Below are 20,300 nucleotides of genomic sequence, written 5' to 3'. Positions count from 1 at the left end.
CGGCGGGCGGCGCCGAGGGGCGGGTCACGTGAGCGGCCCAGCTGGGCGGACCGCGCGCGCGCGCGCCCGCCCGCCCAGCCGGCCGCCGCTAGCTTGCTGGCTCGCTCGCTCGGCGGCGCTCTGAGGTGTGTGGGGCGGCGAGCCCCCCGGCCCGGCGAGGCGCGGTGCGGCGGGATGCGGCGGCGGCCGTGGCGGGGCCGCGGGCCGGGCGGGAGGGCTCGGTGATGAGCGTCGGCGGTCGCCGCCATGTCCAAGGTAACGGCGCCCGGGCCCGGGCCGCCGGGGGCGGCGGCGGCGGCGGCGGCGGCGGGCGGGAAGGAGAAGCGCTCCTTCAGCAAGCGGCTGTTCCGGAGCGGCCGCGCGGGCAGCGGCAGCGGCAGCGGCGGCGCGGCGGGGCCCGCGGGGCCCGGGCCGGCCGCGCCCGCCTCGCCCTCGTCGGCGCGCTCGGTGGGCAGCTTCATGAGCCGCGTCCTCAAGACGCTGTCCACGCTCTCGCACCTCAGCTCCGAGGGCGCCGCCCCGGACCGCGGCGGCCTCCGCAGCTGCTTCCCGCCCGGGCCGGCCGCCGCGCCCACGCCGCCGCCGTGCCCGCCGCCGCCCGCCGCGCCCGCGCCGCCCGCCAGCGCCGCCGAGCCGGTGCCCGGGGTGGCGGGGCTCCGGAACCACGGCAACACGTGCTTCATGAACGCCACGCTGCAGTGTCTCAGCAACACCGAGCTCTTCGCCGAGTACCTGGCGCTCGGCCAGTACCGGGCGGGGCGGCCCGAGCCCTCGCCTGACCCCGAGCAGCCTGTGGGCCGCGGCACGCAGGGCCAGGGCGAGGTCACCGAGCAGCTGGCGCACCTGGTGCGGGCCCTCTGGACCCTGGAGTACACCCCGCAGCACAGCCGCGACTTCAAGGTGAGCCCCGCCGGGCCGGGCCCCGCGCCCCGCGCCCCGCGCCCCGCGCCGCTGGGGTCCCCAGGTCGTGCGTCGGCGCGGCGGGCGCTAACGAGCGCACGGGCCGAAGAGGTGTGCGCTCCGAGTCTAGGACCATTCCCCTGACCCTGAGGGAGGAGCACCCGTTCGTTCATTCATCCATCCATCCATCCATCCATCCATCCATCCATCCATCGTGTGTTTGTGGAAGGGCTTACTACACGCCTGGCCCGCTGATGGGCCCTGGAGGGATATGGCGGAGGAGTAAGACCGGCTGCCTGCGTGGAACTTACATTCTTGGGTATGGGAGTGTTGAGCCTGGCTTCAGATCCTCGTCCTGCCACTTACAGGCAGTGTGACCTGGGGCAGCTTACTCAATCTCTCTCTGCCACTTTCCTCATCCGGTACCCACATCATAGGTGGTTGTGAGCGGCAGACAGGTGGATATGTTACCTTGAACTCTAGGAGATTACCCATTTGTGACCGTTTTTGACTTTTTTATTTATTTATGAGAGACACACAGAGAGAGGCAGAGGCACAGGCAGAGGGAGAAGCAGGCTCCATGCAGGGAGCCCCACATGGGACTCGATCCCTGGTCTCCAGGATCAGGCCCTGGGCCGAAGGCAGGTGCTAAATCGCTGGGCCACCTGGGCTGCCCCAGGTTGGCACTTTTAAAGGGTTCAGCCTGGTAGGTAAATCGTTTCCATGGTGCATAGCACCATGTGCATTTGCCCCGTTTATTGTTTTTATTATTAAGATTTCAGTAAGGTAAAGAAGGTGATATCCGATAATGGTTGGAAGAGAGTAAAACTGGTGGGTGACCTGATTTGATGTGCTGGCAGCTACTTTGAATGAGGAGGGGGCAGGGGAAGGCTGACCTTTTGGAAGAGGGGACATTTGAACTGAGACTGGAGTAACCAGGGAGAGCCAGCCTTGAGGAGGTCAGGAGGAATCACTTCCCAGGTGTAAGAAAAGTGAAAGCCTAAGAGCCCAGTGAGCCTTAAAGCCCACTTGAGGAACATTGTAGCTCTGGGATCCACAGACTCTTTTCTTCGGAAAGGGCCATATAGTAAAAGGTCAGGTTGCATACTTGAGGCTGTTATGTAGGTAGTTAATATAATTTCCACACATTTTTCATTGATAAAAATATGAATATAAAACTTTGTAATACAGGTCTAATGAGAAGAATGGGATTCTTTTTTTTTTTTTTTTTTTGGAAGGGATAACCTTTAGTTTAATTGGAGTTCAAAATTTAATGTTCCCTGTCATCAAATTGATTACCAATATTTATCTCTACAAACCGTTCTTAGCTCACAGGCCATACAAAAACAGGCAGTGGGTTAGAAATGGCCCTCGCGGGTCCTTGTCTGCTGGTGCTGTGGGAGGTGTAGTGAGCTCTCAGATGATCCTGGGCTGGGCTGCATTGTGTAGGGCTGTTTAGGCTGCACTAAGGAAATGGGCTCTTGTTCTGAGCAAAAAAGGGGAAGATGATTTGAGATTGTATGAGGGATACTTTGAAGTGGGACATGGATATGATGTTAAATAGAATGAAATCACACAGTGAGAAAGTTAATTCCTTCTCTGTTCTGTCTGTCCTGATTATGCCCAAGAAAAGGTCTCAGGTTGGTGATAGCCTGACTTAAACACCTCACACTCACTCCCCCAACCTTTCCTTTTTTAACTTTTCCTTAAAACAAACAAACAAACAAAACAAACCAAACCCCCCCCCCCCCCCAAGCTTTAAGTTAAAAGGCCTCAGCAGTTGGGAGTAGCTAGGATTTAATAAGGTGGTGTTTTCATTGTGTTTGTTTTTCATTCGTCTTCTATTTGTGGCAAATGCCTTTCCATTGATGCTGTGAAGTTTCTTTCTAAAATTTAAGTAAAAAAAAAAAATAAAATAAAAATAAATTTAAGTAAAAATAAATGATTTTACTAAAATACAAAATGGTAATCTGAGGATTTAGCACTTTGTTGAGGACCCTCCTGGTTGAGGAACAATAATACTGTCAGAGCACACTCATCCTCTTTTTAATACATTTTATTTATATTTATTAATGTTCTGTTTTTCTCAAAAATAAAAAAATGATTGCTGTTTGATCTTGGGAATTTAAATGAAAATATTTGACTGGGATAGGGACTGGAAAAAAATGAGATCCATGTCAGAGATCTCAAAATGAGAAAGTGGGAGAGAATGGCAACCAACCAGTTATTTTAGGTCTTTTTTTCTTCTCTTTTTCCCTCTTTACTTCTAGTTGTAAGTAGCTACAGCAATTGCAAACTTTTCAAGGTCATAGCCCAGTGTTTTAAGTTTGGTTTTCTACTCCTTCCAAAATGTAAAAATCAATTTCTGCAGCCTTTTTGTATGTGAACATTTCCATTGCATTGCATTTTAAGAGGTTGTCTTTTTTTTTTTTTTTTTGGATCCATTAAAAAGCTGTGAACAGAAATGGGTCAATAATTCTAGAAATGTGGAGGCTAATTTATAAGCATGCTTTGGCAAAGTTGAACAGATTCTTAGAGATCCTGTTTTTAAAATATATAATCTTCTGAATCTCTAGTAGATTCCACATTGCATTCACTCATTCGCTTCCCATTTATTGAGAGTTTACTCTATCAGATAGGAATGCATTTAGCACAAGAAAGAGGAAGCCCTAATGATGATGTCTTAAGCAGTAAAGATGTTGAATTGGCTCCCACAGTAAGCCTGGAGGTAAATGTACTAATGTGGTACAGTGGCTTGAAGGGCCCAACGGGGACTCAGATCATTTCTGTTTCCACTCTGTTGTCATTGGCTATTTTGTCCCTGTTACATTTTTGGCTTTTTATCCTTACTGTTTGTCAAGGCAGGAAGTCACTGGGAAAATAAAAGTCCTTCTAGAAGCAGCTCCCCAGCAGGCTTCTGCTACATTTCATTGACTTACAACCATGTCAGTTGGCCATCTCTGGCTGCCATGGAGGCTGGAAGGTGGATATTTAGGTTTTCTTGCCTTAATGGAGGAGGTAAGTAAGGAGGGATTTGCCTCAGAGGCAGCCTGCTAGAGTGTGAGGCACTTTTGATTTTGGGAAGACACTGTACGTGCCTGTGAAGAACTGAGTCTAGTGAGGCCTGGTACATTTCCCAAGACATCACTTCTTACTCTTTAATGTGCACATAATTCACGTGGGCATCTAGTTACAAAGCTGATGTGGATTTGGCAGAACTGGGGTGGGGTCTGAGATTCTGCATTTCTAGCAAGCTCCCAGGTGATGCTGTGATGTTGTAGGTTCAGGGAACAAGTAAAGTATCACAGAGCTGTGGTCTGCAGGATGAACAGAAATTAGGCAGAGAAGGGGTAGGGGTGGCATGAAAGGGCATGTGGTTTTGGGGGAACCATGAGACATTTGGTGGCTGGTTACACCATGGAAAGCGATGGAGGTACAGAAAGTTTGGGAGAAGTGTGTTGTAAGTGGATTGTGAGTGGCTTTGCAGGCTGTGCTGGTTTGGACATTTTCCTCGGGAAGCTGAGAATCCAGGGCTGATTTTTAAGCAGTAGAATGATAGAATCCGATTATTTCTTCTTCTTCTAATTCTAATTCTTCTTCTTCTTCTTCTTCTTCTTCTTCTTCTTCTTCTTCTTCTTCTTTCTTTCTTTCTTTCTTCTTTCTTCTTTCTTCTTCTTTCTTTTCTTTTCTTTTTTTTCTTTTCTTTTCTTTTTTCTTCTTTCTTCTTCTTCCTTCTTCTTTCTTCTTCTTCTTCCTTCTTCCTTCTTTCTTCTTTCTTCTTCTTTTCTTCTCCCCCCTCCCCCCCAGAATTAGGTAAGCCTGTTGGCACTGTGGAGGATTACTGCCCCCCCCCCAAATTTGATTGGCGTTATTTTGAGCACAAAGGAAGTTGAGTGGAACACCAAGAAGGTAGATGCTAGGCATCCATGTTACCATGGCTCCTTACCTGCACATGTTGATGTTTGCTACAAATACTCTTTCCTTGAGCTCACATTCAGCCTCAGAATCCTGCTCTATTCTGAGCTCCAGGCAGCCACTACCAGTTGATTGGAGTTGGCAGAGAAGATAAAACCAATTTGCCATCTTGAGAGTTTGCCTTGAGGTCTCGAAAAAGCACTTAGTATGTCTTTGTGCTTTTATCGTCTTAAAATTTCCTTAAGTCACTAATGATTTTCTTTGTAAGTTTTCCAATCAAGAATTCTTTCTTGATTTCTAACCACATTGATTTATTTGAGCTTTAGGAGCTTGCCAGGTAAACGGATTTTTGGTTTTGGTGAGCTAGATGGTTGTTAAGGTAGGACTTTCATTTCCCAGAATGAAATTGATTGACTGGCCCAGTCTTGGTATACTTTAAGAAATTTCTGTCACTTTTCTCTCTCTTTCTCTCTCTCTCTTTTAAAGATTTTATTCATTTATTCATGAGAGACACAGAGAGAGAGAGAGAGAGAGAGACAGAGAGAGAGGGGCAGGGACTCAGGCAGAGGGAGAAGCAGGCTCCATGCAAGGAACGCGATGTGGGACTTGATCCGGGACTCCAGGATCACGCCCTGGGCTGAAGGCAGGCACCAAACTGCTGAGCCACCCAGGGATCTCCCCCCCCCCCCCCCCGTCACTTTTTTAAGCAGGTATTTTTCTCCTCGTAGAACAGGGTTCTCAGCCAGGGCTCTTTTGCTTTCCCCAAGCCCTTCATTCCTGGGTACATTTGGCCTCTCTGGAGACATACTTGGTTGACTGAACTGGGGTGAGGGTACTTTGGGCTCTGCTTCCCTCATTGAGGGGTTATCTAGCCCAAAATGTGGGTAAGGCTAAGATTGAGAAACATCTCATTGGAGGAATGTTTGGAGTCTCCTTTGGGTGTTTTTCTTACTAACTCAGCCTTTAGAAGGTTGCTTTGTTACTTTTTGTCCTCTTAGTGTGTTTGCCAGCAGCATTAGAAGAAAATTTGGACTTCATTGGCAGGATCCTTGGATCACTGTCTTAGTAAAACAATGGGAGAAAAGAATTCATTCTGAAACTCAAATACTCAATATGCTGTTTTAGAGGAAATGAGTTTATTGTCTAACCAATAGGATACTAGCAGGTTCCTATTGATGCTGATTTCTAGTGCTCTGCTCTTTTGCAGTCAGTAAAAAGATGAATGGTAATCTCTCAAGTAACAAAGATACATCTTATAGCAGCAGCGGTTTTCAAACTGTGCTCCCAAAGAACAACTAGAACAGAGTGATCTGATAAAAGAGCTATGAGGAATCCTTCCAAATTTGCAGTAAAACAAAAAATAATTGATGAATAGAAATTTGTCTTCTGGGATGTCTGGGTGGCTCAGCGGTTGAGTGTCTTCCTTAGGCTCAGGGTGTGATCCTGGGGTCCTGGGATTGAGTCCCACATTCGGGCTCCCTGCATGGAGACTGCTCCCTCAGTGTATGTCTCTGCCTCTCTCTCTCTCTCTCTCTCTCTCTCTCTCTCTCTCTCCCCTCCCTGTCATGAATAAAATAAAATCTTAAAAAAAAAAAAAAGAAATTTCTCTTCCATATTTTTTCCCCTTGAACTGTGGTACCTGGTGGTGCTTACTAGGTGAAAGTTCTCAAGTTACAAAGGGAATAAATGTATAAATGAGTAGTGGTAGACAAGCTAGCAGTCAAGGTTATACTGGCTACCTTTCACACCTTACTTTTTCATACTCCTGTTGGGGGCTCTGATTTTATGTTGCAGACCTATGGTCTAAGTTTTCCTGGTTTGTGAGAAGATGTTGAATATATTGATATTTCACGGTGGTTCCCAGGGAGTACTCAGATTTCAAGATGCTCCTTGAATTCACTTGAAAACTAAAAAAAAGTTGTAAAGGTCACCTTTAGCTTTGTGGCCCACTATAGAATAGACAGTATGTCTCTTCCTGGTCAGTTCCCGTGTCTGTCAAACGTTGTCACTTTTGTTTTAGTGAAGTTCCACATCTCTCCAGAGAAAGGAGATAACAGAGTCCTCACATTTTATTTTATTTTTAAAAAAGATTTTTTTATTTATTTATGAGACATAGAGAGAGAGAGAGAGGCAGAGACACAGGAGGAGGGAGAAGCAGGCTCCATGCCGGGAGCCGGACATGGGACTCGATCAGGACTCCGGGATTGTGCCCTGGGCCAAAGGCAGGCGCTAAACCGCTGAGCCACCCAGGGATCCCCAGAGTCCTCACATTTTAGACTAAGAAGGAGATGTGGGGCAAATGTGACCTTAGCTTTTCTAGGTGAAGGAACTGAGGTTCACTTGCTGGCTAGAGACCGAGGGAGCAAAACCAGAGTTCTGACTTCACTCTTTGTCACCCCCTTATTGCTGAGGCACACACTGAGTCCTGTGCCTATGGTTGCCTTATCTTTGCAACTTTTGAAATGGCAGTTCTCAGCATAAAACGTAAAGAGGTGTGTGTGTGTGGGGGGGGCTGTCCTGAAACGTGTAGTGTTTTTTTCCTCTAAGACTGTGGTGCTGAATCTTAGTGAACATAAGGTCAACTGAGCTAGCTTTATGTATATGCCATTGCTTCTCACAGTTAGGTGCTTTTGGAAGTCTGCCTTAAAAATAATCCTTTCAGACCACTTAAATACATATATGAACATGCATGCATCTTTTACACTGATGGGTTCATGCTCTGCATATAGTTCTGTAGGGAACTTGCTCTTCTCCGGGGGGGAGTAGCATGGCTTTCTTTGTTTTGTTTTGTTTTGTTTTGTTTTTCTGTTGTTTGTTTTTGTTGTTGATATATCCAAGCCCATTTCATTCTTCTTAACAGTTGTATAGAAGCCCAATGATGGACATTTAGGTTGTATAAAGTTTTTAATCATGATAGCCAGTCCTTCAACAAATATTGAGTCTCATTTCCTAAAGACTGAGTCTTAGCAGTGGCTCTGTTGAGTCAAAGGGAAGGTGCATTTAAAATGTGGCTACACCTTACCAGCTTGCCCAGCAAAGAGCTGTAGAGGACAGGATTGTCTGACTCATCCACAGTGCATGCTAGGGCCTACTTGCCCTGACATGTGCTTCCTCCTATCAGTGACTGCCCTTGTTCATCATTTTTTAAACTTAAAATTATTTTCTTTCACAGGGTCAGTTTTGTTTGTTTTGTCGGGGACTGTCCTGGCATATCAGGATGGTTAGCGGTATCCCTGTTCTCTACCCACTAGATGCTGGTAGTATCCCTTTCCTAACCCTGGTCATGACAATCAGAAATGTCTACAAACATTGCCTGATGTCTGCTGGGGAGCAAAACTGCCTCAGTTGAGAACCGCTGATTTGGAGAGAAGGGGAAATAAGTACAGATGAATGAGCTGAGAGGAGGCAGATTGTGGGTGGCCTTGAAAGTCTGTCACAACAGCTTAGCCTTGAGGCAGCAATCAGTAGTGTTTCAATATAGACTTCTTGAAAAAAAAAATAGGCTTCTTGAGCTGTGCAGACACTAATTTGATGAAAAAAATGTTTTTGAAAAGTTGATTTGATGGTAAGCACAAATGAATCAGATGGAGGAGAAAGTAAATGCAGGAAGAGGGCAATCATAGGTATAAATCGAGGAAAAGGAGGAGGAAAGAGTGAGTCCAAGGGACATTTTGGAGCACATCACGACGTTTTCAGGGAGAGTCCAAGGGATGGAATAGTAGACACTAAGGTTTCAGACCTGAGGGATGGAGAAAATAATGGGGATTATCTGATAGAAATAGAGCAGTTGGAGAGGGGAAGTGGATTGTGGAGCACAAGGGGCAGAAAAGATCATGCATTTAAATTGAAATGTGGAGTCAGGGGTCATGAGATATTTAAGAAAGAGTCTTGATAGAGGAACTATGGTGCAATCTACAACTAGCTGTGTAGAGTTAGATTCAGCTGCATGTTATGTGAACTATCTCACATAATTGTCTTTTTTATCACTGGACAAGTTTAAGTAGAGTCTTGGGTGGTATTGTAAAGGGAGTCACATAACCTATAGTGGATTGGCGTGGATTCAGTTAATTTATTTCCTTTTCCTTGTCTTTTGTTCCTTTCCTCTGACCTTTGAGCATATATAAAATGTATATTTGAAGCAGAGTTGACAGTGTTTGGCAGCTTTATGGGTGTGTGAAGAATGAATAAGAAGGAGGAAATGAGGGGATCCCTGGGTGGCGCCGCGGTTTGGCGCCTGCCTTTGGCCCAGGGCGCGATCCTGGAGACCCGGGATCGAGTCCCACGTCGGGCTCCCGGTGCATGGAGCCTGCTTCTCCCTCTGCCTGTGTCTCTGCCTCTCTCTCTCTCTCTATCATAAATAAATTAAAAAAAAAAAAAAATTTAAAAAAAAAAGAAGGAGGAAATGAACATAACTTGCAGGTATTCAAACAGGGTGTCTTGGGATGGCACTGTTCAAGTCTGGAAGCACAGAATGGAAAACAATTCTGGAGGTGGGTGGGTAAGTTCAGTTTCAGATAGGTCATGTAGTATTTGAGCATAAGTGTCTAGGAGAACAACTCCTCCTCCTCTTTTTAAAATTACATTGGTTGTATGTCTGTCATATATCAGGTACTGTGTAAAGTGAATCATTTGAGATTTTGGTAACCCATGTAGAAAGGAGCTGTTCTTGGAATTAGCTCTTAAGTCAAGATATAGATATAATAATAGAGATGTTTGTCCTAACTTACAGATGCTTATCCTGAATTAGTTGTTTTATGTCTCCCTTTGTGTGGCCTAAAGTTTTTTGTTTGACTCTGCCTCTTTTGTTTTGTTATTAGAGTGTGGTTTGATGGATTTTTCCTGTCCCCGTCTATGCACTTGTCACAATAAGGGGCTACTAAATAGGGCAGTGTTCACTGTTTGTGTAGTTCTCCACAGCTGTTTCCTATAGTAAAGACTCTGCAAAACAATGACCTCATGGTTTCCACAAAAATCCTTTTATATATAATAGTGGAAAAGAAATCATTGAAAGCTGAGTAATTTAAAGTTCTGTCCTGTGTAGCTTTTTCCCTCAAAAATATTCTTGTTTGCACTGCTAATTATTCGTTTGTTGGCTGTTCCTCAAATGACCTTTTATGTTTAACAAACAACATTTTTGCAGTTGAGCACATCAAGATATCTTGTCTTTCATCTGACTGTGGTCTTTCTCCATTTAGAAATCATTGTTTGATGCCATGGACTGTGGCAGTTCCTAGAGGAATTGGCCAGTCACTGAACATCTGTTGCTTCTTCCCTCCGGTTGTTGAGCTTGGATGGTAGCAAACAATGTGTCCGCAAACAAACAGTTCACGCATTAGAAGATTTCATGGGACTGGTCAGGAAATGCCTTTGTTGCTTCTATTGTAAGAAATCTTTGTAAGCGCATCACCAGCTCAGTAAATTCTTTAATTCTTGGTATTCTAATCAATCCTTCTTTCTTTCTTCCTTCTAAAGTTTGTTTGTTTATTTTTTAGTAATCTCTACACCCAACCTGGGGCTTGAACTCATGACCTTGAGATCAAGAGTCATGTGTTCTTCTAACTGACCAGCTGGGTGCCCCTGGTATTCTGATCTTTAAAAGCAAGGGAGAGCTATCTGATTCTCAGGAGATTTAAGAAACAATAATCATAATAATGAAAATACCATTTATTTGTGTGGAGCCAGATCATTTGCAGAGTCCATTTGATTCTTGAACAACACTGGTTTGAACTGTGCGGGTCTTCCTGTTTGCAGAATTGAAAAAAAAATCATATATATATATATATATATATATATACACACACACACACATATATATATATGTGAATTTTTTGGAGATTTGTGGCAATTAAACTGGCAGATGAACTGCATATAGCCTAGAAATAACAAAAAAATTAAGTGGAAGTTAATGTATGTCACAAATGCATGAAATTAGATCCTAGTTTATGTTAATATTTACTACCATAAAATATACACAAACCTATTACAAAAAGTTAAAATTTATCAAAACTTAAGCACACACAGACTGTACATGGCACATTTACAGTCAAATGTAAACAAGTGTAGGAAGCAGGATTAAATTATAACTGCATAAAATATTAAATATTAAAATACTGTACTACTGTAATATTTTCATGACTCCCTCCTGTTGCTCTTGGCGGTGAGCTTGAGTGTTGCAAGCATCCACTTAAAATGCCAAGTGATGCTGATTATCTCTGTGTGAGCAGTTAGTCTGTCCAGTAAGTTGTATATTGCAATAAAAAGTGATCACTTGTGGTTCTCACTATTAAGTTTTTGAGGAGTCCAAAGTTACACGGATTTTTGACTGTATGGAGGTCAGTGCCCCTAACTCCCTAACTCCCACATTGTTCAAGGATCAACTGTACATTCATACAATTTTTTCATCAAATTTTCCCTACAGCCCTGTGAAAGAGGGATTATTCCCTTTTTGAAATTAGGATATTGGGTTCAGTGATAGTAAGCAGAACCTTGCCTGGTTTTTATGAGAATTAAGAAAGAAGGTACAAATAAATAAGGGTTTAGTATTGAAACTTACACATAGTAATTATTCAATAAATAGCAAGTGGTGTTAATGAAGGCAGTCATTCTAAGACTGTGGCCTTCAAGTACCCTTCCTCATTTCTAAATTCTGTCTCTTCCACTGGACAGTTTTTATTGTTGCCAAATTAATTTTAAAGTTTACCCGTAATTACATTATTTCTTCTCAAAAATTGCTTTTACTTCTTTTATATGCAAAACACAGTATACATTTCTTAACTCGGCCTTTAAGCTTTTCCAGAAAATGAAATAAAAAGCATACATAAAACCAGCCCCATTGAAAAAATTTAGACTCTATAGACATAAAACTTCTGTTAGTTTGCTCTAAGTGTTTCTAAATAAATGCCTGCTTTCAATTTCTGTACTTACCTAGTCATATACTGGAGTTCATAGATGGATGGGCACCTGTCCGTGGGTCACAGTTTGAAGAGTTATTGCCATAGAGCTTCCCAAAGTCTGATTTTGCCTGTTATATTCCTGTAGTTTCAATTAAAATGTTCTTAATAAGATTAAGGCTTTTTTTTTTTAAAAATCCCTCCCCCTTTCTTTTTTTGGTGGTGTTATAAACTTTGATCAGGAAGCTTATAATGTCTGGTTCTATGTCTTACTATGGTAGTAGACATTGATGATTATTCCTTGATCCATTAGTTCATTAAGGGTCGAAAATGGTGATATTATAACTTTGACATTCTTATTAGAACACTTCTGTAGAGACTCTTGCCCTCATCAATTTATGTACTGCAAAGTAAATTTAGAGAAGAAAGGCAAAATAAATGCTTGAAGTTTCTTTCTCCCTAATTTTTCGTTTTAAAAGTAATTTTTTAAAAAGATTTATTAATTAATGAGAAAGACACACACAGAGAGAGAGAGAGGCAGAGAGAGAAGCAGGCTCCCTGCAGAGAGCCTGATGTGGGACAGGATCCCAGGACTCCAGGATCACACCCTGAGCCTAAGGCAGACGCTTAACTGCTGAGCTACCCAGGTATCTGTAATTTATTAATATCCAAATATGGTCAGTGAGTTTTTTGTTTGCAACCGTACGAACTCATAGATTTAAATGTGTATCTGATGTGGCTCAATTACAGTTATTAACCTTATTGATGCTCAAATTGTGCCATTTTTGGCCAGTAGAAGTGAGCTCCTAAATCTTTTTGACATGGTACTAGTAGTCTGTGATGTCAGACCAAATCCAGGGAAGATTTTCCAGGCTCATCTTGCACATTTTCTGCCCTAGATCTGGGATCAGTCATTTCTTTAAGGAGCCCTGGTTGTCTTTTATTGGCAAATGGCACTGAGAAGTCACAGTCTGGGCACTAGGGGTGCATGTGGTGTCTATGTCTTCTTTCTTTTCTTTTTTTTTCTTTTTTAAGATTTTATTTACTTGTTCATGAGAGACACACAGAGAGAGGCAGAGACATAGGCAGAGGGAGAAGCAGGCTCCAATGCAGGGAGTCTGTTGTGGGACTCGATCCCAGGACTCCAGGATCACGCCCTGAGCTGAAGGCAGGTGCTTTAGCCGCCAAGACACCCAGGGATCCCTATGTCTTCTAAGTAGACAGAGCTAGGAAGTATGTAACTTCTTTTAAAGACATACTAAATCAAGAATTCATATTGATAATTCCCAATCAGGATTTGAGGGTTTTTATTTAACTCCTTGATCTTGCATCTGTTTCTCCTTTCTCCTATGCTGAACCCTGTTCTAGCATCGGTGTAAATTCTCATTTGCATTATCCCACAATGCACTCATAAGTCTCGGGATAATAATCTCAATACTTCCACCATCTATGAGAATTTGAAAAATATCTGATGGGATCCCTGGGTGGCGCAGCGGTTTGGCGCCTGCCTTTGGCCCAGGGCGCGATCCTGGAGACCCGGGATCGAATCCCACGTCGGGCTCCCGGTGCATGGAGCCTGCTTCTCCCTCTGCCTGTGTCTCTGCCTCTCTCTCTCTCTCTCTCCCTCTGTGTGTGACTATCATAAATAAATAAAAATTAAAAAAAAAAAAGAAAAATATCTGATTTATTTTCATGGTCCCCTTCCCTCCCCCCTCAATAGGACATGGCTTACTAAGCCTATAGAGTCAAATTACTATGTCTTAAAATTACTTGGAATAGTTCTCAGTGTGACTTTGTCACCAACTGGATTCTTATTAAATTCATTTGTTTCTTTTTGCTTTTGATTTTGAGCATTGCTTTTTAAAATTTAATTTTGTTGTATAATTATGTATAAAATACATGGCCTGAAGTCAAGTGTCCAACATAAGATCTATTCAAAGAAGTCTAGTTTGTCTTTGATCCTGACACCCTGGTCTCTTTCTCCCTAAATTTTATGATTTATTCTTTCATTGTTTAATATAAAAACTAATTTTCTCTTGCTTTGTGTGTGTGCATATATATGTGTGTGTATTGTGTATGTAATCATTAATTTTCTCTAGCTTTTGTGTGTGTATATATGTGTGTGTGTATTCATATTTTCTCTTATTTAGATAAATGGTAGCACGGTGTATGGAATTTTCTCCATCTTGTTTTTTTCCCGTAGCTAACATATGGGTGCTTACCATATGCCCTGCACAGTGGATTATTTTATTTCTTATAACAGTGTAAAGTAGATACATAAATTATTTTCTGTCTTAACAGATGAAGAAACAGGCATTTCTACAGACTTTTAATTCTGTGACTCTCCCCTCTGCCTGTGTCTCTGCCTCTCTCTCTCTCTCTCTGTGACTATCATAAATAAATAAAAATTAAAAAAAAAAAAGATTAAAAAAAAATTTGGGATCCCTGGGTGGCGCAGCGGTTTGGTGCCTGCCTTTGGCCAAGGGCGTGATCCTGGAGACCCGGGATCAAATCCCACGTCGGGCTCCCGGTGCGTGGAGCCTGCTTCTCCCTCTGCCTGTGTCTCTGCCTCTCTCTCTCTCTCTCTCTGTGACTATCATAAATAAATAAAAATTAAAAAAAAAAAGATTAATTCTGTGACTCTCTAAGTTTCCCATAACAATTGGTCCTGTCCTTTGTATGCAGGTTTATGAGTGAATGAATGGGCCAAGAACTTATGTATATGCTGTACTTTGAACAATGAGGAAGGCAGAGAAAGGCTTGTGTTTATTTATTTTAAAGATTTTATTTATTCATAAGAGACACACAGAGAGAGAGGCAGAGACATAGGCAGAGGGAAAAGCAGGCTTCATGCGGGAAGCCCGGTGTTGGGACTCGATCCAGGGACCCCCGGGATTAAGCTCTGAGCCAAAGGCAGACGCTTAACCGCTGAACCACCCAGGTGTCCCATCAACCGCTGAACCACCCAGGTGTCCCGAAAGGCTTGTGTTTAAACTAGGGAAGGAGACAAGCCTGTTATTTGAGATCCAGAGCTCTCTATAGGTGGAGAAGAATAGTAGAACTTTTCTAACCAGAGGTGCTCCCAGTAATTATAAAGATACATTAACTTGGAATGTACTTTAATCTTACCCTAAAATAAGAGTCCCTTTTTATCTTTTTATTTAAAAAAATAATTTTTAATTTATTTATTTGACAAAGAGCACAAGCACGGGGAGTGGCAGGCAGAGGGAGAGGGAGAAGCAGGCTCCTCAACGAGCAGAAAGAGCCCAAAGCGGGGCTCTGGGTTCTATCCCAGGACCCTGGGATCATGACCCAAGCCAAAGGCAGACACGTAACCCACTGAGCCACCCATGCACCCCAGGAGAACCTTTTTAATAGCGTAGTGACAACTTGGCAAATCTCCATGAAAGTTAGAATAAACTAGAGATGCTAAAGAAAAGACATACTCCTTTAAAAGCAGTAGCTCATGGGAAATAGCTACTAGTTAATGATATCAGAATTTTAATAGTGACAGGAAGGAAGGAAAGAGGAGAGTAACTTCATTTCCCTGAAGGTGGGTGAGAGGAGAGGAGCGTTGGCAGCTTGTTACCTATCCAGCGGGAGGAAGGGTTGGTTAGGTTGGAGACCTGCTGGTTGTTACCTTTGAGGCTCTGTTGTGATGCCAGGCAGCTGAGTAGGCTGTTATAACTGCCCACACCTGCTTCCTGATGATACCTGATTATGTCTCAGGCTTCAGGCTGTCGGTCAGCATTAGAGGATCGTGCCAGAAGGACGGTGAGGGCAACGTGGTGCAGGTCTGCTCCTTACTTTTGGAAATATGAACCCATGAGTTTTGGGTTAGGTGAGCTGGTCACTGAGCCTCAGTTTCCTTATTTTCCTTTTTATTGCCGTATGATACCAGCTTCCCAGGTTGCAAGGTTTGACAACTATTGATTCTTTACACCTGAGTGATGGGAACATTTTAGGAGGAAAAACCAACCAGCCATCTCACACATCCACCACCCCAGCCTATAAGAGCAAGCCTGGGACAAAGGAAAGGGACCTTGGTAGGAAGAAAACATGGAGGATCTCATAAAAGTCCACTGTAGTTAAGTGTTAAAGAGAAATGTGTTCTACATCAGAATGTTCTCTGATGTTCATCAGAATGTTCTCTGGCCTTGCAAGTCTAATTGTTTTGTAGCTTACCTTTGATGCATGTGTGCTCTAGGCTTTGACTCCTTGAATTATAGGTTATTTTTGAAGGGGTGGTATTTAAATCTCCAGTGTTACAGAGTTACCCGGCTCTACTGAGGTATCTGTCCCTAGAGGGTACTTTGGGGGATGGTGCATTCTGTGCCATTGTGTTGTCATTTTATGATCTTTTTGAATGACATAATATTAACCCGTTCATCTGGCCCTTTGGGGGAATAAGTCTTTTGTGTAAGTTATTTTCTACATAATTACTTGTTTGAACATCAGGTCTTTAAATTTTAACCTTATTATTTGATAGATGACTTGATAGAGTATTTTACGTACTTACTTAGAGAATTACCTAGTAAGTAATTACGTACTTACCTAGAGAGAGAATTCTGGACATCCTTTACTCTGTCCTTGGTGATTTTTAGAGTATTAGGAGCATCATCTCTTGTATTCCTCCGTACAATGGAGGTTTCTTTGGGGCTAGTGGAGCTGTAAGTCCTGTGGGATGTTAGGAATGGTTTTGGATTGCTGTATTGTTTGAATTCTTAATTCTGCTTTTTTGTAATTCTCTCTCTCTCACTTCCTACCATCTTCCTTCATGGTCCTTAATTTCTTTTGCTTTATTGTGTTTTACTTTATCCTGGGAATCTATACTTCCTGCTTCTTCATTCCCATCTTTTGCAATTTTTAATCTGCTTCTAGTTAAGTAACCCGGTACGTACAGTCAGCTCTAAATAAGACTAAATAAACTGAGGTAGGGCCTGAGAGTCTGGCTAAAATAAGAAACTTTAGTGTTTTTCCTTTTTTGAAGTCAACTAATTTTTTAAACTTTTTTTTTTTTTAAGACTTTATTTATTTGAGAGAAGGAGAGAGAGAGAGTGTATGAGAATACGAGCAGGGGCAGGGGCACAAGGAGACTCCCCGCTGATGCAGGGCTCAATCTCAGGACCCTGAGATCATGACCTGAGCCAAAGGCAGACCCTCAACCAACTGAGCTCCCTAGGCACCACTAATTTTTTTTTAACTTTTTAATGAAATACGGCATATATATAGAAAAATGCATACATCAGTAGTGTACAGCTTGATGAATTATCTTAAAGGGATAATAATCCACAAGAATTGGAACTTTACCAGCACTCTAGAAACTACTTTGATAGCTCCCTACCAAGCTCCACCCTCTCCCTCCTCCCCAAAGGAACCATTCTTCTGGCCTTTAACACCTCTAACAGGCTTTGCCTGTTCTTGAGTTTTATTATGAGTGAAATAATAAAGTATGTATTCTTTTTAAAAACACCTTTATTGGGGCGCTTGGCTGACTCATTTAGTAGAGCATGTGACTCTTGATCTCGGTATCAAGAGTTTGAGCCCCATGTTGAGCATGGATCCTACTTAAAATTAAAAAAACAACAACCCAGCTTTATTGAGATAAAACTTACATATCATATAATCACCCATTTAAAGCATACAACTCAGTGGTTTTTAGTATATTCACAGAATTGTGCATCTATAACCATAATCAACTTTAAAACATTTTTATTATCCCCCAAAGAAACCCCATTCCTAATTTCAGTCACTCCTCATTTCCCCCCAACCTCCCAGCCCTGGGTGTCTACTAATCTACTTTCTGTTCTATAGATTTGCCTTTCATATAAATGGAGTTCTGCAACGTGGTTTTTTGCACCTGGCTTCTTTTCACTTAGCATGTGTTTTCAAGGTTCATCATTATACTTGATTCCTTTTTATGATTGAAAAATACTCCATTACATAAATATACCACAGTTTGTTTATCCATTCACCCATTAATGAATATTTGGTTTGTTTCTACTTTTTGGCTCTTATGAATAATGTTGCTGTGAACATTCATGCACACATTTTTGTGTGGACATATGTTTTCGTTTCTTTTGGGTGTGTGCTTAGGAGTGGAATTGCTGGGTCATAGTGTGACTCTGTGTTTAACTTTTTGAGCAATTGCCCAACTGTTTTTGCACAGTGGCTGCACCATTTTATATTCCCTTTAGCAGTGCTTGAGAGTTCCAGTTTTTCCACATCCTCACCAACACTTGTTTATTTTCTGTCTTTAATTTAAAGCCATCCTAGCGGGTGTGAAGTGGTATCTCATTTTTTTTTTCTTTAAGTGACATCATTCTTTTATGGAAATTACACCTGACATGGGCCTTGAAATCACAACCCTTGAGATTAAGAGTTGCATGCACCACTGACTGAGCCAGTTATGCGCTCCTTGTTGGGGTTTTGATTTACATTAAGTATATATTCTTTTGTGTTTGATTTCTTTTGCTAAAGTTCATTATGAGATAAAATCTATTTTGATAAGAATATTATCTAAGTTATTGTGGAAGACTTAGAAAATATGTAAAAATAGAGGAAAATTGAAAATGTATAGAAATTATTGGGTTATTACTTTCTTGTTTTTTTCTCCGTTCTGGGTGTGTTTTAATATAACTGGTATCAAACTGTATATACAGTTTTGCATTATGTGATTTTCATTTCATATTGTATTATTAATTTTTGTCACAAAAACTCTTCAGATCGTTGTATGAAGATACGTGATAACCTATTTAGGATGGGTTGTGATGAGTATTTTTTATATATATCTTTAGCTTTTTCTTTTTATAAGCATAAAATTATTGTTATTCATAACATATATGAGTTCTTAAAATCAGTAAGAAAACTATAGTTACTTTTGATTATTTCTTTAGGATATATAGAATTGAAATTCCTGGGTCAGTAGCTATCTGTTTTGAAGGTCCTTAACCTTATTTTATAGGATTGGATACATTAGCAGTATGTAAGAGTGTCTTTTGTACCCTGCTGCTGCAGAATAGAAGTCTTTATGTCCATAAATGGAAAATAGCATTTTATTTTAATTTGCATGTCTTTGATTACTAGTGTGGTAGGATAGCTTCATCTATTCTTTAAAGTGGAAGCATACCTATATGATAGTAACAGTTTGACAACTTAGGGAGTTACCATGTATTAATTTCACAGATTCTCTTTGTTCTTTGTATTCACACATTCTTCCATTTAGCTTTCACCTTCTACAGGAGATGACCAAGGCCTGAACCAACTAGAATTGGTCAGGCCAGACCAGGCTGAGGCAGAAAGGTTCTAAGTTGTACTTTGCTAGGAAAAGCCTGGAACCAGGACGAGCACCTTGTGTGGGTTTTTATGCAATCTGATTTTCATGTGAGGGTTGAAAGAACTGGAAGAGGCCAGGATTGATTTGGAGGCTATACCTGTGTGTGGCTCAGGAGTCAGCCCAACTTGACTGTCAGGCACACAGTGTTGGGTGTGGAGAAGTAATATGGCAGGCCGTGACTTGAAAGATCTTTAGCCAGCTAAGATTTATTGGGCTTATGGCACTCCAGGTTTATGCCAATATGAACTCATAATTTGTAGTGAAACTTCTTGGATCTGCTTATGAATGATGCCTCTTGGTTACTACTAGTTGATGTTTCAGGTATCAAGATGCAGTAACAGTAATGCTTCAAAGCAAGATTATTTCCAGAATATTTTGGATCCCTTTATAAAATTGGCTGTTTGTCAAAAACGTTTTAGATCTGTTTACCATCAATATATTCAGAATCAAGAAGATGCATACTTTGTCTCTTTGTGTATAATCACACACAGATTACAGATTTGGGTTTGGGATAGTTGAAAGACTTGACCTTATGCATCCCCCACTGATTGTCTTTCTCACCCTATTCCACCTCCAAGGGTGTATATAGGTCACTTCACTTCCATCCCAAAGAGCAGTGCCACTCAACCAAGAACTTTGGCCCCTGTTCCAGTGAGTAGTGCCACATGCTGAGTTTATAAACCAATCCTGTGTTCTTTCTCTGCTTCTGTTTGATCAGGAAGCTGACTCTGGGTTCTCTTTTTTCTCTTCCTAAGACTAAGCCTTTATGTCTGACTTGGCAAGCCAGGGTGGCTTAAAAAGGCCCCTGGTGAGGGGCACTTGGGCTCGGTGGGTTAAGCAGCTGCTGCCTTCAGCTCAGGTCATGATCTCAGGGTCCTGGGTTCAAGACCAGGACAGGCTCCCTGCTCAGCAGGGAGTCTGCTTCTCCCTCTGCCCTTTGCCCTGCTCCTGTTCTCTCTCTCTCTCTTTAAAATAAATAAATGAAATCTTTTTTTTTTTTTAAAGTCCCTTGGTGGGTGTCTGTAGACATAAATTGTCTTTTTCTCTCTTTCTCCCGTTTTTCTTTGATGCTAGCCACTGTCCCTTTTTTTTTCTCCAGTGATAAGATCCAAATTTTTGTATATATTTGGGCTTAGCATTACTATAGGCATAAAACTTTGGTTTGAGTTCCTTAGGTCTGTCTAGCAGAGAAAAAAGACCTTCTCGGCGTAGTGCAGTCCAACTCACTGGTATTTGGGGCCAAAGCCTCAACTACAAAT

General features: G+C 42.2%; 1 protein-coding gene and 1 long non-coding RNA gene across 4 annotated transcripts in view; one reads left to right on the top strand and one right to left on the bottom strand.

The window, feature by feature from the left end:
- Positions 1–231: 231 nt before the first annotated feature.
- Positions 232–20,300, top strand: part of USP31 (ubiquitin specific peptidase 31) — a 68,656-nt gene continuing 48,587 nt past the window's right edge. For 2 of the 3 annotated variants that reach the window (XR_013385082.1, XM_077906990.1), the window contains exon 1: positions 232–900. Coding sequence is in view for 1 of the 3 variants with exons in the window: in XM_077906990.1 (XP_077763116.1) it covers positions 247–900 (654 nt within the window). In the remaining 2 variants the exon portion in view is untranslated. Of the gene's footprint in view, positions 901–16,104; positions 16,125–20,300 lie in introns of those variants that run through there. The other variant, XM_077906991.1, reaches the window with a different exon arrangement.
- LOC144319161 (uncharacterized) lies at positions 11,718–16,029 on the bottom strand. The gene is made up of 3 exons (XR_013385083.1): positions 15,891–16,029; positions 15,346–15,648; positions 11,718–11,847 (listed from the first exon to the last, which is right to left on the bottom strand). It is a non-coding gene; the product is annotated as an uncharacterized LOC144319161 (long non-coding RNA).

This window comes from Canis aureus, chromosome 8 (genome assembly GCF_053574225.1).
Source record: "Canis aureus isolate CA01 chromosome 8, VMU_Caureus_v.1.0, whole genome shotgun sequence".
In the NCBI taxonomy this organism is placed as follows: domain Eukaryota; kingdom Metazoa; phylum Chordata; class Mammalia; order Carnivora; family Canidae; genus Canis; species Canis aureus.
The sequence above is the reverse complement of the archived record's forward strand: the minus strand, read 5'-3'. Positions and strand labels throughout refer to the sequence as shown.